Raw genomic sequence first — 13564 nt, 5'->3', positions numbered from 1 at the left:
ATATACTGAATGATGTAGTGATGATGTCCATATACTGAATGATGTAATGATGATGTCCATATACTGAATGATGTCATGATGATGTCCATATACTGAATGATGTAATGATGATGTAATGATGATGTCCATATACTGAATGATGTAATGATGATGTCCATATACTGAATGATGTAATGATGAGGTCATGATGATGTCCATATACTGAATGATGATGTAGTGATGATGTCCATATACTGAATGATGTCATGATGATGTCCATATACTGAATGATGTCATGATGATGTCCATATACTGAATGATGTCATGATGATGTCCATATACTGAATCAGATATAATGATGATGTCATGATGATGTCCATATACTGAATGATGTAATGATGATGTAATGATGATGTCCATGTACTGAATGATGTAATGATGATGTCCATATACTGAATGATGTAATGATGATGTAGTGATGATGTCCATATACTGAATGATGTAATGATGATGTAATGATGATGTCCATATACTGAATGATGTAATGATGATGTAATGATGATGTCCATGTACTGAATGATGTAATGATGATGTCCATATACTGAATGATGTAATGATGATGTAATGATGATGTCCATATACTGAATGATGTAATGATGATGTCCATATACTGAATGATGTCATGATGATGTCCATATACTGAATGATGTAATGATGATGTAATGATGATGTCCATATACTGAATGATGTCATGATGATGTAATGATGATGTCCATATACTGAATTATGTCATGATGATGTCCATATACTGAATGATGTAATGATGATGTAATGATGATGTCCATAGACTGAATTATGATGTAATGATGATGTCCATATACTGAATGATGTAATGATGATGTCCATATACTGAATGATGTAATGATGATGTCCATATACTGAATGATGTAATGATGATGTAATGATGATGTCCATATACTGAATGATGTCATGATGATGTCCATATACTGAATGATGTGATGATGATGTCCATATACTGAATGATGTAATGATGATGTCCATATACTGAATGATGTCATGATGATGTCCATATACTGAATGATGTCATGATGATGTCCATATACTGAATGATGTAATGATGATGTCCATATACTGAATGATGTCATGATGATGTCCATATACTGAATGATGATGTAGTGATGATGTCCATGTACTGAATGATGTAATGATGATGTCCATATACTGAATGATGTAACGATGATGTCCATATACTGAATGATGTAATGATGATGTAATGATGATGTCCATATACTGAATGATGCAATGATGATGTCATGATATTGTCCATATACTGAATGATGTAATGATGATGTCCATATACTGAATGATGTAATGATGATGTCCATATACTGAATGATGTCATGATGATGTCCATATACTGAATGATGATGTAGTGATGATGTCCATATACTGAATGATGTAATGATGATGTCCATGTACTGAATGATGTAATGATGATGTAATGACGATGTCCATATACTGAATGATGTAATGATGATGTAATGATGATGTCCATATACTGAATGATGTAATGATGATGTCCATATACTGAATGATGTAATGATGATGTCATGATGATGTCCATATACTGAATGATGATGTAATGATGATGTCCATATACTGAATGATGTCATGATGATGTCCATATACTGAATGATGTCATGATGATGTCCATATACTGAATGATGTAATGATGATGTCCATATACTGAATGATGTAATGATGATGTAATGATGATGTCCATGTACTGAATGATGTAATGATGATGTCCATATACTGAATGATGTAATGATGATGTCCATATACTGAATGATGTAATGATGATGTCCATATACTGAATGATGTAATGATGATGTCCATATACTGAATGATGTAATGATGATGTAATGATGATGTCCATATACTGAATGATGTAATGATGATGTCCATGTACTGAATGATGTCATGATGATGTCCATATACTGAATGATGTAATGATGATGTCCATGTACTGAATGATGTCATGATGATGTAATGATGATGTCCATATACTGAATGATGTAATGATGATGTCCATATACTGAATGATGTAGTGATGATGTCCATATACTGAATGATGTCATGATGATGTCCATATACTGAATGATGTAATGATGATGTCCATATACTGAATGATGTAATGATGATGTCCATGTACTGAATGATGTCATGATGATGTCCATATACTGAATGATGTAATGATGATGTCCATATACTGAATGATGTCATGATGATGTCCATATACTGAATGATGTCATGATGATGTCCATATACTGAATGATGTCATGATGATGTCCATATACTGAATGATGTCATGATGATGTCCATATACTGAATGATGTAATGATGATGTCCATATACTGAATGATGTAATGATGATGTCCATATACTGAATGATGTAATGATGATGTCCATATACTGAATGATGTAATGATGATGTCCATGTACTGAATGATGTAATGATGATGTAATGATGATGTCCATATACTGAATGATGCAATGATGATGTCATGATATTGTCCATATACTGAATGATGTAATGATGATGTCCATATACTGAATGATGTAATGATGATGTCCATATACTGAATGATGTAATGATGAGGTCATGATGATGTCCATATACTGAATGATGTCATGATGATGTCCATATACTGAATGATGTAATGATGATGTCCATATACTGAATGATGTAATGATGATGTCCATATACTGAATGATGTCATGATGATGTCCATATACTGAATGATGTCATGATGATGTCCATATACTGAATGATGTCATGATGATGTCCATATACTGAATGATGTCATGATGATGTCCATATACTGAATGATGTAATGATGATGTAATGATGATGTCCATATACTGAATGATGTAATGATGATGTAATGATGATGTCCATATACTGAATGATGTAATGATGATGTAATGATGATGTCCATATACTGAATGATGTAATGATAATGTCATGATGATGTCCATATACTGAATGATGTAATGATGATGTCCATATACTGAATGATGTCATGATGATGTCCATATACTGAATGATGTAATGATGATGTAGTGATGATGTCCATATACTGAATTATGATGTAATGATGATGTCCATATACTGAATGATGTAATGATGATGTCCATATACTGAATGATGTAATGATGATGTCCATATACTGAATGATGTAATGATGATGTAATGATGATGTCCATATACTGAATGATGTAATGATGATGTCCATATACTGAATGATGTAATGATGAGGTCATGATGATGTCCATATACTGAATGATGATGTAGTGATGATGTCCATATACTGAATGATGTCATGATGATGTCCATATACTGAATGATGTCATGATGATGTCCATATACTGAATGATGTCATGATGATGTCCATATACTGAATCAGATATAATGATGATGTCATGATGATGTCCATATACTGAATTATGATGTAATGATGATGTCCATATACTGAATGATGTAATGATGATGTAATGATGATGTCCATGTACTGAATGATGTAATGATGATGTCCATATACTGAATGATGTAATGATGATGTAGTGATGATGTCCATATACTGAATGATGTAATGATGATGTAATGATGATGTCCATATACTGAATGATGTAATGATGATGTAATGATGATGTCCATGTACTGAATGATGTAATGATGATGTCCATATACTGAATGATGTAATGATGATGTCCATATACTGAATGATGTAATGATGATGTCATGATGATGTCCATATACTGAATGATGATGTAGTGATGATTTCCATATACTGAATGATGTCATGATGATGTCCATATACTGAATGATGTAATGATGATGTAATGATGATGTCCATATACTGAATGATGTAATGATGATGTCCATGTACTGAATGATGTAATGATGATGTCCATATACTGAATGATGTAATGATGATGTAATGTTGATGTCCATATACTGAATGATGTAATGATGATGTCATGATGATGTCCATATACTGAATGATGTAATGATGATGTAATGATGATGTCCATATACTGAATGATGTAATGATGATGTAATGTTGATGTCCATATACTGAATGATGTCATGATGATGTCCATATACTGAATGATGTAATGATGATGTCCATATACTGAATGATGTAATGATGATGTAATGTTGATGTCCATATACTGAATGATGTAATGATGATGTCATGATGATGTCCATATACTGAATGATGTAATGTGATGTAATGATGATGTAATGATGATGCTGCAGCTGTTGGGTCTGTTTATGTTCCATGTGTGATGAAATACCAGCTACATTACATTTCAATAAATGACTCCTCGCTCTCTCTGTCTCTCTTTCTCTCTCTCTCGCTGTCTTTCTCTCTCTGTCTCTCTCTCCCCCCCCCCCCCCCCCCCCCTCCAGGGCGGTGTTGTTGCCCTTGCTGAACCTCCCTCCCCCAGAGCAGTCCCTATTCCTGGTGGTAGACTCCCTGGAATCGGGGTATGGGGCCGGTGAGGTGTCCAGCTGTGCTGGGGCTCCAGGGAGGAGCAGCTCTATATCAGAGCTCCTATCCAGTCACCAGCACCTCCTGCCCAGCTGGCTGCTCCTGGTCTGCTCTGTGCGCAGACAGAACAAGGCTGTGTGTAAGATGTTCTCAGGTATGTTTGGGAGATGTCTATAGACATGGCAGGAGTTGCGGGACGCTTTTAAAATGGTCTTTTATCCAGCATCTCAGCAAACCACACAGTCAGCAGAGGCGTCTGCGAGCTGGGGTGTTGATCGTTTCATGTCTCGGCCTGTGCCGGGGAAAGTTAATTCTTTAGCCGTTAGAGAGTAGTGAATGTGCTGCTAAAAAAGGCAAATCCGGGAGGCAGACGAACATAGCGAAGGGGGAAAAAAAAACACAAAAACCACTGTTGTTGATTCCACTCGTTCACAAAGAAGCAGGCGGTAATAGAACTCAGTCAGATCAATATAATACAATAATAATAATAATACAACAATAATAATAATAATACAATAATAATAATAATACAACAATAATAATAATACAACAATAATAATAATAATACAACAATAATAATAATACAACAATAATAATAATAATACAATAATAATAATGATAATACAACAATAATAATAATAATAATAATAATAATATAATAATAATAATACAATAATAATAATACAATAATAATAATAATACAATAATAATAATAATACAACAATAATAATAAAACATAAGCGTTCTGAGTTTTGATCGATGTTGGGAGAAATAGCCTATTTAGATGTTGAACCGTAACTGATTTTCTTTGTGTACAAATATATATATATATATATATATATTTTTTATAATAGATTTATTTTTAAACAGTTTACCGAGGTCCAGACCTCCTGTGTCCTTTGTATGTAGTTAGGACCATGTCAAGAGCAGCCGCTCAGCGATTTGACAGCTCCAACGCAGTTAACATCTCCGACACCGCCAAATCATCTGAGGAAACGCCGGGCTATTCTAACGCTTGATAGGATTGAATCCAGGCCTAACAATAGTATCTCATGTTGATCAACTGATAGTTCTGTGTTTTCAACAAGCCTATATATAGCGTGGACAATATCTCCAGTCAGGCTTTTTAACAAAACGTTTCTAGAATAGACATTTTTCTTATTTGTTTTTCCATGTTTTGGGTATTGTAATGTAAATGCCGTTTTTCTACCATCTTAGTAATTTAGCAAGACAGTCTTATCCAGAGCGACTTACAGTTAGTCACCTTTTAGCAGAGACTCCCAGCTAAAATAAAGGTCAGAATGTTATAGGTGAGACAACCACATATCAAACTTTATTAGTCACATGCGCCGAATACAACCTTACAGTGAAATGCTTTACTTACAAGCCCTTAACCAACAATGCAGTTTCAAAAAAATACAAATAAGAAATAAAAGTAACAAGTAATTAAAGAGCAGCAGTAAAATAACAATAGCGAGACTATATACAGGGGGGGTACCGGTACAGAGTCAATATGTACATGTAGGTAGAGTTATTAAAGTGACGATGCATAGATGATAACAACAGAGAGTAGCAGCTGTGTAAGAGGGGGTGGGGGCAATGCAAATAGTGGGTAGCCATTTGATTAGATGTTCAGGAGTCTTATGGCTTGGTGGTAGAAGCTGTTTAGAAGCCTCTTGGTCCTAGACTTGGCTCGCTGGTACCGCTTGCCGTGCGGTAGCAGGGAGAACTGTCCATGACTAGGGTGGCTGGGGTCTTTGACAATTTTTAGGGCCTTCCTCTGACACCGCCTGGTATACAGGTCCTGGATGGCAGGAAGCTTGGCCCCGGGGATGTACTGGGCCGTACGCAGTAAGCTGCTATATCGAGGGAAAAGTTGCTATCAGCCAAGTCGGTGCTAATAAGAAAAAAAGAGTGTGACTGCTAGAACAGAAAGGCTGTTAATAACAGTTCATCAACAAAGCGATAAACCGTTGTGTTTCTGTCCTTTTTCCCAGGCGTGCTGAATGCTTGATGTAATGTTCAGTAACCACACAGGACAAAAAAATGTCGTTTTATTTTAGAACGCGGAAGAACACCATGCTCTCATTACTATCGGGTGGGTGACATCTGAACACGTCTGTGCTGGAGAGGAGGAGAGATTTCCACCACACACTGCTTAACACCAGTAAATATCTCTCTGGCACCAACGGTGAAAAATGGAAGTGTGAATCCAATGCCAGTATATGGTAGTCTAGATATCCCTCTGGCTGACTGAAGCTGACTGCTGCTACCACACCTTTTATAGATCTGTTTCTACAGTCCAATACCTCTTCCTGAAGTAGCTAATGTTTGTTCTGAAGTTACGTTAAGTGACAGTATATCTCTCTCTCTCTCTCTCTCTCGCTCTCGCTCTCTCTCTCGCTCTCTCTCTCTCTCTCTCTCTGTCGCTCTCTCTCTCTCTCCTCTCGGTAGGTTTCCGTAAGCTGTGTCTGGACGATCTGCGTAAGCCTGCGCCGGTGCGTGACGTGCAGCACTATATCCTGCGGAGGCTGGACCAGGAGGGGGCGCTCCGCCGACAGCTGACCCCCGAGACGGCCGACATGCTCAACCTGCTGCACATCAAGAGTGGTGGCTGCTTCCTGTTCCTGGAACGCGTTCTAGACGGCGTGGCGGGGGCCTTGGTGGGTCTCCGGGAGATCCGGGACATCCCCGGGACCCTCAACGGCCTCTACCTGTGGCTCTGTCAGAGACTCTTCCCCAGGGGCCTGTTCCTCCAAGTCAGGCCCCTCCTCAACGCCCTCCTGGCCTCCCCCAGGCCCCTCACCACCCAGGAGCTCTACACCGCCACCTGGACCCAGGACATGTCCCTCAGCCCTCTGGACTTCCAGAGCAGGCTACAGGCTCTGTCCACGCTGCTCATCGACGGACTTGGAGGCAGAAAGCTCCTGTTCCACACTAGTTTTGCAGAGTGGCTGACAGACGTGAAGTACTGCACCCAGAAGTATTTGTGTAGCATGTCTGAGGGACACACCATGCTGGCCATGGCTCTCACCTTGCGCGCCCCACACCTTAACACAGAGGACACCTGTCAAATGGGCTCGCACCTGGTCAGCTCAGGCATGCACAAGGACAACCCTGCCCTCCTGGCCCTGTGGCTGTTGTGGGCTGATGTGCCCCCTCTGACTAGCCCCTTTTCCCCCTCTTCCCCTGCCTCTCAGCCCCCTGTCCTGGTCAGGCAGGAGGTCCTCCAGCTGCTGATGAAGAGTGGGGTGTTCCCTCCCTCCTGTGCCCCAGATGGAGGCCCCAGCGTGGGGGTACACTGTGCAGGAGGAGGGGGGACCATCATCGGGCAGGCGCTGGAGAGGCAGGACACAGTGAGGGTGCTACTGGACAGCGGGGTCAGCGTGAACCGGGCCGACCCCACAGACGGACGCACCCTCCTGGCCAGTGCGGCCCATGCAGGCTCAGCCAACGTGACCGACCTACTCCTGTTCCGAGGGGCTGACCCTCTGATCAGTGACCACCAGGGCCAGACCCCCTTAACGCTGTCTGCCAGGCAGGGCCATGTCAGGGTGCTGGGGATGTTGTTGGACTGGGCCAGAGGGCTGGAGCAGGAGGCCGGCTTGGGGATGGTGGAGCATGCAGACAGCGAGGGCTGGACGGCCTTGCGGTCAGCGGCCTGGGGGGGTCACACCGAGGCCGTGCACCTCCTCCTTGATGCAGGGGCGGACGTGGACGGGTGTGATGCTGAAGGCCGATCGGCGCTAAGAGCGGCGGCCTGGGGGGGTCACGAGGAGATCCTCCTCACTCTGCTGGACCACGGGGCGCAGGTGGACAAGGTTGACCGGGAGGGCCGCACGCCACTGATTGCCGCCGCCTACATGGGCCATCGGGAGGCGGTAGAGATCCTGCTGGACCACGGGGCAGAGGTCGACCTGGCCGACGGAGACGGCCGTACTGCCCTGTCAGTGGCTTCTCTCTGTGTGCCCACAGCGGCTGGAGTCAAAGGTTACGGCGAAGTGGCCAGCCTGCTGTTAGAGCGAGGGGCGGACCCGGGGCACAGGGACCAGGATGGGATGACCCCTCTGCTGCTGGCGGCGTATGAAGGTCATGAGGAAGTGGTAGAACTGTTGTTAGAGGCTGGGGCCGACGTAGACGAGAACGCCGGGCCACACGCCGCCGCCGCTTCTGCTGCCGTCACCCCGCTGTTGGCGGCTGCTGCAATGGGCCATTCTGCGACAGTGGGCAGGGTGCTGTTCTGGGGCGCTACGGTGGATGGCATCGACGGGGAGGGTCGTACAGCTCTGAGCCTGGCAGCAGCACGGGGCAGCGTGGAGGTGGTCAGAGCACTTCTGGACCGAGGGCTGGATGAGAACCATAAAGACGATCTGGGCTGGACCCCGCTGCACGCCGCCGCCTGCGAGGGCCACCGGGGGGTCTGTGCCGTCCTGACGGAGCGTGGGAGCACAGCGCGGGTCGGAGAAATGGACATCGAGGGACGGACGCCCCTCATCCTGGCCGCGCAGGAGGGCCACTGTGGCACGGTGAGGCTTCTGCTGGACCGCCGCTCGCTCATCGACCACCGGGCGTACGACGGCCACTCTGCGCTGAGCGCCGCCGCCCTGGAGGGCCACGCTGAGGTGGTGGAGCTACTGATGAGGCGGGGCACGGACACGGACGTACGGGACGCAGAGGGCCGCCCACTGCTCTACCTCCTGGTGCTGGAGGATCATCTGGACATGGCTGCCCTCATCATGGAGAAAGGAGGCGTGCCCCTGGAGTCCCGGGACGGGGAGGGGCGCACGGCGCTGCACGTGGCCTCCTGGCAGGGCAACCTGGAGGCAGTGGGGCTGCTGTTGAGCCATGGGGCGGACCCTAACACCCAGGACGGGGAGGGACGACCCCCCTTGCACTCCATAGCCTGGCGGGGTCATGTTGAGCCTGGTCGTCTGCTCCTGGAGGTCAGGGGGGTCAACGTGGATCTGGCCTGCCGCCAGCAGGGGGCCACGGCACTGAGCATTGCGGCTCAGGAGGGCCACGCCAATATCGTTGCCATGCTACTGGAGGGAGGGGCCAACCCAGACCACATAGACAAGTACGGCCGCAGCCCCGTCAAGGTGGCCGGGAAGAGGGGCCACTTCACTATCGTCAGGCTGCTGGAGAGCTACGGAGCCAAACCGTACTCGGTCCGTCTGCCCCCGCCCAACACCCTGTCGCCACGGTCATCCACTGTGAAGAGCCCGTCCTCCGCCTGCTCAGGGAGTAACGTGGCCCAGGCAGGGCGTCATCATGGTGCTAGCACCTCCTCAGCCTCCTGCTCCCCAGGTTCCACAGCCGAGCACTTCCACTCCATCCAGAGCTCCCAGACATCCTCCTCCACAGCCTCCTGCTCCACAGCCCACTCCCAGGCCACGGTGCAGACCGTCCCCGCTGACAGCCTGTCCTTCACCCAGCAGATCCAACAGCACTCCCTTCCACGCTGCCGCTCCCGCCACTCCACCCTGCCTCCACCCGGCTCTGCCCGTGGCAGCCTGCACGGAACCAGCCACAGGGCCCAGTGCCCTAAGGCCAGCCCTCCTCCACCCACCCTCTGCACAGTCACGGCCATGGTGCATGACTCTGAACAGACTTACAAAGGCTACCCAGCAGGGTTCGACTATCCCAGTAAACACAACTCCCCCAGCTTGATCCAGGAGGAGAGGTCTCAGTACGGAGGGGGGAGGTGGAACTCTGTCATGGCTTCTCTAGGGGTGACGCCTGGACAAGATGGCCCCAAAAACAGGGACAGTCTCCCTATGGGCTACCCTTACCTGGTCCAGAGCCCGGCCCAGAGAGAGACATGGGAGGAGAACCAGAAGATGTCTATAACCCCCGGTAGTGCCTTATCTCCTCCCTGCATGGTGGTCATGACGACCACAGACCCCCAGCTCAACCTGAAACAGGCCATTAAGCTGCAGTTTGAAGGGCCCACCAGCGCTGCCTTATACAAGAGGGAGACGCCCCTGTGAACTCCGACCTAACGGTGAGTACCTGCCTGTTGGTCACCAAAGAGAGTAGAATAACTGTAAAAGCTGTGAGACAGAGGCTTATATTATCATTATTTTATAATATTATTATTATTATCATTATTTTATAATATTATTATTATATTATTATTATTTTATTATATTATTAGTATATCATTAGTATATTATTTTTATATTATTAGTATATTATTTTTATATTATTTGTATATCATTAGTATAGTATTAGTATATCATTAGTATATTATTTTTATATTATTAGTATATTATTTTTATATTATTTGTATATCATTAGTATAGTATTAGTATATCATTAGTATATTATTAGTATATCATTAGTATAGTATTAGTATATTATTAGTATATTGTTAGTATATTATTGGTATATCATTAGTATATTATTAGTATATTATTAGTATATTCCAAACTAAAGGCACCCTGATGTTTTCCTTCATTGTCTTAAGAGATGCTGAATGTTGAGAGGTGTTACGTCAGAAATCAATTCTCACTAACTTCCTACTCAAAAGCAACTGTTATTTGGACACCAGTTGGTGTTACTTTGTGTCCATTTTTCTATTTCATCACATTGATCTTCCCCAGAGTTAAAGTCAAGTCTACAGTGGTATTATATTATATAAACCACCTTTTAAAACCAGAGCTTCATGACATTGTGACCTCTCAAGGATGGCACGTCGCAAACCATGTCCTGTCCTTTTTCAGGTGGTACATTTGGAGGAATGCTTGACATTTTAATGACAGCGTTCTCTGTTGTAGGTTCTAGGTGGACGTGGAGTTCAAGGGTCCGTTTTCAGAATGGATAATGGTTCTTACGGGGCAGATGAGAGCCGGAAGGGGCTTCTCTCTCACCCCCACCCTCTCCGCCTTCAGCTCAGCGGACCAGAGGAAGAATGGAGAGACTGAAAGACTTCAAAGCCGTTTACATTCCAGACTTTTTCCGTCGCCTGTTTTGAGCAGCTGTCACTAAATAGCGGGGACACACACACACACACACACACACACACACACACACACACACACACACACACACACACACACACACACACACACACACATTCCTCAGACACAAAGCCTTGCCTCTTCTCTTCAGTGGAGTTGACATTGTCATGAGTGCCATGGACAAGTCGGATGGAGAGGGGCTATCGGTCCACCCTCCTGCTGATCTACCACACAGAGACAGACCAGAGTGTGTGTGACAGTTCTCTACCACACAGAGACAGACCAGAGTGTGTGTGACAGTTCTCTGACACACAGAGACAGACCAGAGTGTGTGTGACAGTTCTCTGACACACAGTAACAGACCAGAGAGTGTGTGTGTGTGACAATTCTGTGACACACAGGCCCAACACAGGGCTGTGGTCTCACCAGGGTTTGACGCTTAACCAATCATCAATGGACTTCTTCAGAAATCTAGTCTACGGTGGATGAAAAACATTCATTTGAAGCCAGGACAGAACAGCCATAATAGACGTGTGAAAGGGTTCTCACTAAGATGAGACTAGATGGGCAAGGAGACCCACGACAACACACTCACACAGGACTTAAGATAGTTTTTATATTAGGAGCTCTTTTTCACACCGTAGCTGTTTTGAAAGCAACGATTCTCCTGCCTGTGTGAGGGCACTATTGATGCCTCGATCTTCCTCCAGACTTTTGCTCTCTCTACTTTTAAAACCCCGAGACATGGCAGGTATTACCAGCTTGGAGTCTGTCGACGCGCATCTATGGCGGCTTGGAGTCTGTCGACGTGCATCTATGGCGGCCACGAGCCATACAAGTCAGCAGAAAAGACCGCAGTCCTACCAAAAGCCTGACCTAGCCTACAATGCTGTTGAAATGCTGCTATGTTAATGACATTAACCAACCAGCAGGCGGAATGTTCTTCTAGCACGCTCTGAGTAATGCTGTTGGAAAGGAACTGCTAATGATGACATAAATCTAAAGATAGATTAGAAAGAAAGACAGAAGGTAGGAGTTTAGCTAGCTATTCATTTTAAATCATTGATCTGGCCTAAGTACTTCCATTTGTTCTTGTTACCATTTTATTCATATTTGAAAGCAAAATGCCGTTCTTTAATTAAAATTGCAGACGTGCTGTAACTAATGTCAAACACTGTTTGAGGTGTGTGTGTGTGTGTGTGTGTGTGTGTGTGTGTGTGTGTGTGTGTGTGTGTGTGTGTGTGTGTGTGTGTGTGTGTGTGTGTGTGTTAGCGTGGGCCTGTACTCTTAGTGTACAGCTTGCATCTGTGGAACGAGGCGGAGGTGTTATAGATGGCATGTTTGCGTCACAAAGACCGAGATGAAAGAGACGTGGTTTCCTCACGGACCAGCTGCACATCAGAGGTACACATCAGAGATGCACATCAGAGATACACATCAGAGATGCACATCAGAGATGCACATCAGAGATACACATCAGAGATACACATCAGAGATGCACATCAGAGATGCACATCAGAGATACACATCAGAGATACACATCAGAGATGCACATCAGAGATGCACATCAGAGCTGCACATCAGAGATACACATCAGAGATGCACATCAGAGATGCACATCAGAGATGCACATCAGAGATACACATCAGAGATGCACATCAGAGATACACATCAGAGATACACATCAGAGATGCACATCAGAGATACACATCAGAGATACACATCAGAGATGCACATCAGAGATGCACATCAGAGATGCACATCAGAGATACACATCAGAGATGCACATCAGAGATGCACATCAGAGATACACATCAGAGATGCACATCAGAGATACACATCAGAGATACACATCAGAGATGCACATCAGAGATGCACATCAGAGATCCACATCAGAGATACACATCAGAGATACACATCAGAGCAGCACATCAGAGATGCACATCAGAGATACACATCAGAGATACACATCAGAGATGCACATCAGAGATGCACATCAGAGATACACATCAGAGATACACATCAGAGATGCACATCAGA

At 44.5% G+C, this 13564-nt stretch overlaps 1 protein-coding gene across 2 annotated transcripts in view; it reads left to right on the top strand.

Moving 5' to 3' along the window:
* Positions 1 to 12685, top strand: part of LOC120058543 (ankyrin repeat domain-containing protein 50-like) — a 56734-nt gene extending 44049 nt beyond the window's left edge. For both annotated transcript variants that reach the window (XM_039007325.1, XM_039007324.1), the window contains exons 3-5: positions 4481 to 4716; positions 7017 to 10566; positions 11342 to 12685. In XM_039007325.1, the coding sequence (XP_038863253.1) occupies positions 4481 to 4716; positions 7017 to 10552 (3772 nt within the window). In that variant the 3' untranslated portion in view covers positions 10553 to 10566; positions 11342 to 12685. The remainder of the gene's footprint in view (positions 1 to 4480; positions 4717 to 7016; positions 10567 to 11341) is intronic.
* The last annotated feature ends 879 nt before the right edge of the window (positions 12686 to 13564 follow it).

Source organism: Salvelinus namaycush, chromosome 13 (assembly GCF_016432855.1).
Source record: "Salvelinus namaycush isolate Seneca chromosome 13, SaNama_1.0, whole genome shotgun sequence".
Taxonomy (NCBI): domain Eukaryota; kingdom Metazoa; phylum Chordata; class Actinopteri; order Salmoniformes; family Salmonidae; genus Salvelinus; species Salvelinus namaycush.
The sequence above is the reverse complement of the archived record's forward strand: the minus strand, read 5'-3'. Positions and strand labels throughout refer to the sequence as shown.